The sequence below is a fragment of the Leptonychotes weddellii genome, chromosome 12 (genome assembly GCF_054177405.1).
Source record: "Leptonychotes weddellii isolate Sample4059 chromosome 12, ASM5417740v2, whole genome shotgun sequence".
Classification (NCBI taxonomy): Eukaryota; Metazoa; Chordata; class Mammalia; order Carnivora; family Phocidae; genus Leptonychotes; species Leptonychotes weddellii.
The window spans coordinates 65,018,512-65,029,177 of NC_138380.1; the positions used below are offsets into that span (position 1 = coordinate 65,018,512).

General features: G+C 37.5%; 1 protein-coding gene across 1 annotated transcript in view; it reads right to left on the reverse strand.

The window, feature by feature from the left end:
- The window catches only part of LOC145716576 (uncharacterized), a 94,320-nt gene that overhangs the window by 42,430 nt on the left and 41,224 nt on the right, over positions 1-10,666 (reverse strand). Inside the window, exon 3 of the mRNA XM_081800577.1 lies at positions 4,542-4,628. Within this exon, the coding sequence (XP_081656703.1) occupies positions 4,542-4,628 (87 nt within the window). The remainder of the gene's footprint in view (positions 1-4,541; positions 4,629-10,666) is intronic.

The following is a 10,666-nucleotide window of genomic DNA, read 5'->3' on the forward strand; positions in this document are numbered from 1 at the left end:
TGTGCTATGCGATGTTTTAATAACACTCCTTCCTAGTTATATTTTACAGATGCTGATAATACTTTTTGCTTGTATTTACTGAATATATACCAGTAGGGCAGTGAAAGGGAAAGAATCTAAGTCATCTGCAGACAAAAATGGATAAACAATTTTCACTTAAGTTGAATGTGTGCTATTTTTCCTTTCTAGATTGTCTGTTCCCAATTAATATTGAATAGTTTTGTACACATAACCCTAGGAGGAAGAAAAGCCAGTCTAGGCTTTTATTTCAACCATTTTACTCAGAAGTAACTAACTGTATATAGTTAAAAGTGGGGTTTTAGGGGCGCCTGGGTGGTTCAGTTGGTTAAGCGTCTGCCCTGGGCTCAGGTCAAGATTCTCAAGGTCCTGGATAGAGCCAGAGCCTGGGGTAGTCTCCCTGCTCAGTGCCCCTCCCCCTGCTCTTGCGCTCTTGCTCGCACTCTCTCACACACACAAATAAATAAAATCTTAAAAAAAAAAAAAGAGTCCTCTTTAAAAAAAAAGTTAGATTTTAATTAACTTTATCTGAACTTTGGCTTACTTGATATTTACTACTTTAAAATAGATGGATGTGCATACACCACGTATTATTTTATGTTGCAACAGTGTAAAAGTAGGGCTTTACTGAGTGCTATAAAGTTAGTAAGTTTCCCATCTTTCTTAGTCATAATCAGTCATTGAAATGAATGGTAAAATATATCATTCACACTTAAAATTCCAAGATAGATCAGATAAACATTATGATGAGAGCACGACAAAATGTTTTTGAAATTTATTTTCTAGTTATGAATAAACTTTGAGACAGTTATTAAGTGAAGATAAAGATAATCCAATTTGCTTTTTAATGTGGAGTTTAAATCACAAGTCAGAAACTTTGTAAACTCCCTATAAGAAAAAGAAAGAAAGAAAAGGATAAGAAAACTTTGGTCCAAAGACCAAAGGTAATATAAATTGCCATATTAAAATTAAGAAGCTTTTTTCATTTCTACCTTATTCTGAGTAAAGAAAGTTAAGTATACTAAGCAGCAGCTTTTAATGCCTCAATTAAGAGAACAAGAAAAAGTATAGACTTCTGGAATATCAGCAAATTATATATATTTTCAACAGTATAGTATTGGTATAAAAACAGACATATGAGTGAGTGGAATAGAATAGAGATCCCAGAAATAAACCCATACATATTTGGCCAACTAATTTACAACAGAGGAGCCAATCATATACAATGGGAAAAAGACTCTTCAATAAATGGTGCTGGGGAAACTGGACCACTGTCTTACACTATGCACAGAAATTTAACACAGGGGTGTCTGGGTGGCTTAGTCGGTTAAGTGTCCAACTCTTGACCTCAGCTCAGGTCTTGATCTCAGGGTCATGAGTTCAAGCTCTGCGTTGGGCTCTACACTGGGTGTGGAGCCTACTCAAAAAAATTAACAAAGTGGATTAAAAACTTGAACATGGGACCTGAAATGATAAAACTCTAAATAGAAAACAGAAGGTAAGCTCCTTGCCATTGGTCTTGGGTGATTTGTTGGATTTGACACCAAAAGCAAAGGCAGCAAAACCCAAAAATAAACATGGGACTATATCAAATTAAAACCTGCATAGCAAAGGAAACCATAAACAAAATGAACAGGCAACCCATGGGATGGAAGAAAATATTTGCAAGTTATATATCTGATAAGGGGCTCAATATCCAAAGTATATAAAGGACTCCTACAACTCAATAGCAAAAATATATATATATATATATATGATTTAAAAATGGACAGAGGATCTGAATAGACATTTTCCCAAAAAATACAAATGGCTAACAGGCACATAAAAAGGTGCTCAGCATCATTAATCATCAGGGAAGTGCAAATCAAAATCACAACAGATCTCACCTCATACCTGTTACAGTGGCTAGTATCAAAAAGAAAAGAAATTATAAGTGTTGGCAAAGGTATGGAGAAAAGGGAACCCTTGTGCACTGCTGGTGGAAATGTAAACTGGTGCAGCCACTATGGAAAACAGTGTGGAGGTTCCTCAAAAAATTACAAATAGAACTATCATATGATCTAGCAATTCCATATCTGGGTATTTATCTAAAAGAAATGAAAATACTAACTCAAAAAAAAATACATGTACCCCCATATTCACTGCATTATTTACAGTAGCCAAGACACAGCAACAACCTAAATGTCCATGAATGGATAGGAAAAAAAGTGCCATATTTTTATATTTTTACAATGGAATATTATTTAGCCATGAAAAAGAAATCTTGCCATTTGCTATAACATGGATGGACCTTGAGGGCATTATGCTAAGTGAAGTAAGTCAGACAGAGAAACAAAAATACCATATGATCTCACTTACATGTGGAATCTAAAAAACAACAAAAACAAGCTCATAGATGGGGAGAACAGATTGATGGTTGCCAGAGGCAGGGGGTGAGGGGGTGGGTGAAATACGTGAAGGCAGTCCAAAAGGTACAGACTTCCAGTTATAAATAAGTCATGGGAATACAATGTACAGCATGGTGACTATAGTTAATACTATTGTATATTTGAAATCTGCTAAAAGAGTAGATCTTAAAAGTTCTCTTCACAGGAAAAAGATTTTTGTAACCTTATGGGGATGGATGTTAACTAGACTTAGTGTGGTAAATCATTTTGCAACATATACAAATATCAAACCATTATTTTGTACACCAGAAACTAATGTTATATGTCAATTATATCTCAGTTTAGAAAAAAAGACAAAACATAGACTTCTGCAACACCAGCAAATTACATGTATTTTCAATTAGGCACAAAGTTCTTAACTAGGCAGATGACAACTTGCAAATTCAATCCACAGAATGGGATATGAAAAGGCTACACATGTAGAATTATAGAAAAGGGAACCTCACTGCTTTTCATAAATTCTGAGAAGTTAACTGCATTCATTATTCAACTTTATTTATTTATTTATTTATTTATTTATTTATTTATTTATTTATTTATTTTGGTGCAAATGGTGATTTTATTAAAGCACGGGGACAGGACCCGTGGGCAGAAAGAGCTGCTGCTGCCCATTATTCAACTTTAAATTTCAAATTGGAATTTGGTGGTGATGCGAGGGTTTGGGAGGTCCATATACTAAAACAATCTGATAACAGTTGCAGGCTATGGAAAAGGGCTGGGGAAAGTGGTGCGCCAACCACCCTGATAACCAGAAGGGCTGTGACTCCTCACCAAGGTCAAGTGCCCTACTCTGCAGACAAGGTCCTCTGCAAATGAAAGGAAAGCCTTTGACATGAGTCTATGGATAATATATTTGGAGGTTTTCTGTTAGTTTAGTACTCTAATAAGAATACTCTAAACCATCACCTTCTAACAGGATGCAATAGTGTTTATCAAAAGATATGAATGAATTCAAGGGGCATTTTTAGAATACTTTATTCAATCATGGTAAAACCCATTGATTTTTTCAATTTTGTTATATTTTAGGTATTTGTATTAGTAAATCAAACAAGATCCTTTTTAAGTTTTCCATTTCTTTTTTCTAAAAGCTCTATATCTGGTTTTCAATTACCTCCTCATATTCTACAAAGACTTCCTGTTGTTTTTTGTTTTTTGTTTTTTTTTTCTGATAAATGCCGTGTTTTTGGTTGTATTAGGCTAGGACTAAAACAGTCTTGGAACTTCAATTTGTCCTGTTTAGATGATGGGAGAAGGCAAGTCACAGTCACCTCGGGAGATTTCTCAAAGCACAGCCACCTCTCCTGTCCCTAGACTCACTTCCCAGTACTTTTCCTGGTAAATGCAAAGGCAGAACTCCTGCCTGCAAATCTCCCAATCCTCCGGATGTTGGCGATCCCTTTCAACAGTGGCACAATCGCCACCTCCCCGAGATGAGCAGGCTCGGTTATTCTTGGGCCCGGGCAGCGTACCTTCAGCCCCCACTGATTAGTGGGTTGGGAGCCCGCAGGCGCTGAAGAATGGCCCCATGGATAACCGAGACAGAAAAGGCCGGGCTCTATGAAATGGGTCCTCCACGTCACTAAGTGCCATTTTCACCATGCCTCTATCACCTGCTGTTAGCCTCGCAGGCAGGAAAACAAAGCTCGGTAGGAGCACATCTAGGAGCACATCGAGGTCTCTGCCCCATAGGTGGCCGCCTGCGCGCGTCCCGCCTGGGGAACTGAATGGAGGCCCCCCACGCCTCCCCGCAGGCGTCCTAGTGTGACCCGGGGCCAGCTCACAAACACGCAGGGGCGCGGCCGATCCCAGGCGCTCGCCACGGTCGCCGCGGCACAGGGTCGCGTCAATGCGGGGCCGCAGGCCACCGCTATCGCCCGAGGTGCTGGATGCTCCCCTGAGCGCATCCCCCGCCCTGCCCGCCGCCCGAGTTGCAGTCGCTGCGAAAGGCTCCAGGTGAAGCAAAGCGCACTATTACTTAGGCCACCCGACAAGCCAAACCCAGGTTTTCTTCTCCCATTTCCCCTCAACATCTACAGCTCTTTACGTCCTCCCTCTTGATGCCCCAAGGATACCTACCTCTGGCGTGTGTGCACCCTGTCCCGCGTTGCTTTAGCCTCTGTTGAGTGGCCTTTATTCCACACTCCAGGAAACAATTTGTTGATACTGCAGGACATAAAAATGTCTTGTGGTTAATACCTATGTCTTTCAGATATGTAACAAATTAGAGGGTTGTTCTTCAATTTAACTAATATTTATAAAAACAGAGTTGGGATCTGTTTTTGCCTATTCGACTGGCAGTATTTACTTTTAAATGAGTCTCTCAGTGCTTGTGAGGACGAAGGGAAAAAGACTTTCTCCTGTACATTTTTAGAATGTTATTTATCAGCCTTTAAAATGTTCACATAATGGTCATACAAATGATAACACAGACTTCAATGGAATATTTTGCAGGCATGAAAGATAAGCTTTTCAAATATTTTATTTCAAATCACGGTATGTTAACTACAATATATATATTCTGTGATGTTAGAAATGTTCGGTATCTGCTCTGTTCAATAAGGTAGTCACTAGACACATTTAGCTATTAAGCATTTGAAGTATGGCTTGTGTGACTGAGAGGCTAAACTGTAATTTTATTTAATCTAAATTGAAATAGCCACATATAGCTACTGTTACCATATTAGACAAGGATACTGCATAGTAAGGCCTCAATTTTGTAAAAAAAAAAAAAAAAAAAAGAATATGTATGGTATTTATCACTGGTTATCTCTAAGAAGTGGTTAAAGGGGACATCATAGTTGCTTCTCCAGCATCTGTTCTTCCTTTGGGTTTGGGTTGCTCTCTCAGTTATGTATATATAAATATATACATGCATATATATATATTTCCCCTGTGATATTTGGGGTGGGCAAATGCCACCCCTGGCTGTAGGGGTGAGCCATGTAGTACTATCTAAAATAGTATTACTCTAACTCCTAGCCACAGTCACTGGTTCAAGGTTAGGCACTTGAACTAATTTGGGCCAATAGAATAGGAGATCTCATCTTTGACTCTGTTTCTCCTTTATTAGCAGTCCCAATTGGATGCAGCATTCATAGTCAGTCTGTAGGTACCCAGACATGGAGACCAGAGCAGCCTTTGTTTAGTAAGTTTTTCATCTTACACTCTTGTTACACAATGATGTGAATGTACCTAATGCTACTAACTATACACTGGAAAATAATTAAAATGATAAATTTTATATATATTTTACCACAATAAAAAAATAAAACAAAAAGTACCCTTTTGCAGAAAAACCACCAAACACCTGGAGACAAAACTACCATAAACTGTGGTAACCCATCAAGATCACAATCCCATGTAGGCCATGCTTACTAAAGAAGGACCAAGGGCTTAAGCCACCTGAAAACGCCATCCCCACAAAAGCCAAAAGCACAATCTGGGCTGCTACAAAATGTTGAGGTCAAAACTCTACAGCCATAAGCCATGAACCCTTACCACCCTAGAGACTTAATTTCTCCAGTTGTATTTATTTTCAAAGTGTTCAGCCAAGGCACCAGATGTTGCCATTTGAGGAGCAGTCAAAGAATAACACCCTTTCTTCTCCTCCCAAGTTCCTTATCATTAAATATAACCAAGCAGATGGGGGTCAAAATGTATTTGTATTTGTATTACTGATAAAACAGTTTAGAGAAAGTGGCTTTGGTCTGTAGCTAAGTGGACTTGTGATAGTTCCCCCCTGAATTAAACGTAATTACTTTGTCATCACACAGATGGACAATCTCGGCTCCCCCAACAGGTAGTCAACCCTCTTATTCTATGGAAGACAGCTCACTAGAACATAAATTTGGCAGGCAGAAAGACCGGGGGGGAACCCAGAAGGAGATGAGCTTATCAGGTATTCAAGTCTTCTTTGTAGAGGAGATACTGTGGAAATAAGATAAAAATAAGGGTTAGAATTTCCTCTATATAGAAACATGAATCCAGGAGAAAGTAGTTACTTCACCATCTGTCTTGAAAAGAAAAAGGGGGCGCCTGGGTGGCTCAGTCGTTAAAAGTCTGCCTTCGGCTCAGGTCATGATCCCAGGGTCCTGGGATTGAGCCCTGCGTCGGGCTCCCTGATCAGCGGGAGGCCTGCTTCTCCCTCTCCCACTCCCCCGCTTGTGTTCCTGCTCTCGCTAACTCTCTCTCTCTCTGTCAAATAAATAAATAAAATCTTTAAAAAAAAAAAAAAAAGAAAGAAAAGAAAAAGAAAATTTGGACAAACCAGTAACCATCAAATCTAATGAGTGAGAGATCAAAAAGAAAATTTTACAGAACCTTTAGGGAACAGATGATCCCTATAACATATAAAATACTTCAACAAACAGATAACTAGGGTAAGTTACCCAGCTCAATTTATGAGGTTAACCTTGACAACAAAACTGGATAAGGACATTATAGAAAAGGAAATTATCAACAAAATTACTAATAACACAGGTATAAAAATTCTCAGTAACTGTTACATTTAATTCAAAAGTGAATTAAAAGGCAATATATCATGACCAAGTTTGATTTACCCTCAAAATGCCAGATGTTCAATAAAGAAAACCTATTAATGTAATATACCACATTAGTAGATTAAAAAATAAGACAAAAATAGCTGCTATCATTCCTTCTATTCCACATTGTTCTTACTGAAGGGCTTAACAAATTCAATAAGACAATAAATGAGTCAGAGAATAGGATAAGCAGAAATAAATACTGCCAATATTTGTAATATTGTCTTTATAGAAAATCTAGTAGAATGTATAAAGTTATTAGAACTCATATGACAGCCCAGTCATATTGCTGGAGACAAGATCAACATATAAAAATCAATAGTGTTCTGGGGTGCCTGGGTGGCTCAGATGCTTAAGCGTCTGCCTTTGGCTCAGGTCATGATCCCAGAGTCCTGGGGTCGAGGCCTGCATCGAGCTCCCTGTTCAGCGGGGAGTCTGCTTCTCCCCCTCCCTCTGCTTCTCCCCCTGCTCATGCTCTCTCTCTCTCTCTGTATCTCCGTGTCTCGAATGAATAAATAAAAAAAAATATTTAAAAAAAATCAAGTGTTCCTATATATGAATATTTTAAAAACTAAAAAAAGACATAGAAATCAGATATCATTCCCAATAGCAACAGAGATATACCATGTTATTAAATAGGAAGAATCAGTATCATAAATGTGTCACTTCTTTCCCAAATTAGTTCACAAGTTTAATTCAATTCTTATTGAAATACAAGCAAGACATTTTGTGGAACTTGATGCACAGGTCTTGAAATTGATCTGGCTATGTAAAGGGTTGAGAATAACCATCATAATTTTGAAGAAAAAGAATAAGGGGAGAAGACTTTCTCTACCAGATACCAAGATTCATTATAAAGTTATAATCATCAAAACATGTGGTATTGATGCAAACTTAGACAAATAGGTAAAAGGAATAGAACTGAAATTCCAGAAACAGCTCTACACATATATATGATTGAGGCAGCATTAGAAATCAGTGAAGAAAGAATTTACTATTGAATATATTGCAGAGACAACTGACTAGACATATGAGAAAAATTAAATTAGATCCCTACCTCATACCATAAACAAAATAATCCATACCATATGGATTAAAGAACTAACTGTGAAAGGCAAAGCATAAATTTTTTAAACATTTGTGCTGGATATATTCCATTTGCCACTTACACCAGTTAGTCTTTGCTGCACAGCAAACACTTTTTTAAGCTCCCAATTCTGTGACTAAGCCATTTAGGGTTGGCTCAGCTAGGCAGTTCTTCTGATAGTGGTGGCTGGGTTCACCCATGCATTTGTGGTCAGCTGATAGTCAGCTAGGTCACTCTGCTTCTGTGTGTTGGCTGGCTGAAGGCTGGAATAATGAGCCAACTGTCTCTCATCATCCAGTAAGCTAACTAGACTTCACACTGCATAGTTGATAGGGGTCTCAAAAACTGTGCGGTGTCCGAGTGCTTTTCAAACCTCTGCTTGTGTATGTTTGCTAATGCCCCATTGGCCAAAGTTTGAGTCGCATGGCCAAAGTGAGATTCAAGAGGTGAGGAAATAGACTCTACTTCTTGAGACACATGAAACACTGGAAAAACTTGTGGTCATTTTTGTAATCTCCACCCTCTAATTCTGCTTTGTGCTCCAAAGGGCTAAACTGTATGGACTGCATTCAGTGTCCCTCATGCTCTCTGAACCTCATACGGGTTCAGCCAAAAGGGAGCTGCATGAGAAGATAAGAATGGAGGAGAGTGAGAGTGGGGATTTATTCCCCTAGCTCTCTCTGCTGCAGCCTTGCTGCTGACTGTATTTATTTATCCAAAGTCCAAGCTCCAGTCAGGTGGCCTTTGTCCACAGTGCACTGTCTGGGTTCTCTGTCCCCTACCAGGCTTAGGAGTAACAGTGGAGCTCACCATCCTCTGTGATTCCCCTACACTCTACCTTTGTAAATAAACTCTGTGGTAAACTTTCCTCAAATTACTCAATGTGAGGGGAGCATGTTCTCCTGTGGGATCCTGACCAACAGAGAAGTAAATATAGAAGAACTTCTTAAGGCACAAATGGCAAAAACCATAAAATTAAAATATGACAAAACATATTGTGGAAATAGAAAATTATACAACCAAATGCTTTGACTCAGCCATAGTTAAAATGAAAGCCGTAAGCCATACATTTTGAGAAACTTTGAGTGGAGATGATTTGGACACAGTAATTTTAATAATCTTTAACACTAAGTTAAAGCAAAAGCTAAAAATATGTTGATTAAACCCCAGCCTGGCCTGGTGTGGTTAAGGTTCTGTTGAAGTTAGTTCTATGCATGGATAGAAGATAATTTATTAATATGTTTCCTACTATGGACATTTATGTTATTTCCAATCTGTTACTATTACAATATTTTTTCTGTTCACTTAATTCATTCTCTATCCTAATGTCTTCTCATTGTTTTACTTTTCACATTTAAATCTATAGTCCACTTAAAATTGATTTTTGTGGATGGCAAGATAGGGGTCAAATATCTTTTTCTTTCTATATGGATTCCTAGTTGACCCAGAATCAAAAGCCATACTTTCCACAGTGATCTTAGTGCCACCTTTGTCATAAATCAAGGTCCATATATAACATGGGTTCCTCCATTTAATTTCAACCTTTCTGTGATCTTATGCTTTAGAGTCATCTTTCATAAATAGCACTTGATTTTTTTTTTTTTATCTGACTTTTAATTGGTTATTTAGTCCATTCACATTTATTTTGATTATATTTGGACTTGTTTATACTTTCTTTTAAATTTTTTTCTAATTTCTTTCTCTCCTTTTTTACTTAAAAAATCTCTCTAAATATTGTTATTGTTCTTCTTTTGTGTATTTCATCTTAAAGTTTTTCTCTTTATAAGTCTGGTATCTATTCCCTCTATTTTTATTGTTAATAACTCTTAAAAATTTATCAAATTTTATCAAGCATGCCCAACACATTCTTAAAGCTGAACAACTTCTCATCCACCTCACATAAAAAAGACTTTAGAACATTTTAGCTCAGGTTTTGTTTTTATTTTGAAATAATTTTAGATTTACAGAGAAGTTGCAATATTTACATTGGTATAATACTACTAACTAAACTATGGACTTTATTTGAAATTTACATTTTTCCAGTAATTTTTTTTTTCTGTACCAGAGGTCTAACCCAGGATCTCATATAAAATTGTTGTCACGTCTCCTTAGTCTCCTACAATCTGTGACAGTTTCTGAGTCTTTCTTTGTCTTTTATGTCCTCAACATTTTTGAAGAGAACTGATCAGTTATTTTGCAGAATGTCCCTCAATTTGGATTTGTCTGATGTCTTTTCCTAATTGGATTGAGGTTATGCACTTTTGGCAAGAAAACCACAAAGTGATTAGCCCTTCTCAGTCCTCTATATCTTGAAGTACATAATGTAGTGATGATGTTGACTTTAATCACTTGGCAAAGGTCTCTGCACTGCAGTTATCATTATCCTCTGTAATATTCAGGGAGATTCTTGACTCATACATTATTCCTAATATTCCAGTTCTTTTTAAATGCCATACATGAAGCACTGTTATTGTTTTATATAGACCATTATTTCTTTGAATTTACGTATGTGACTACCATTTTACTTGCTCACTATTCCATCTTGAATTTCAGACCATCCTCTGGTATCTTTT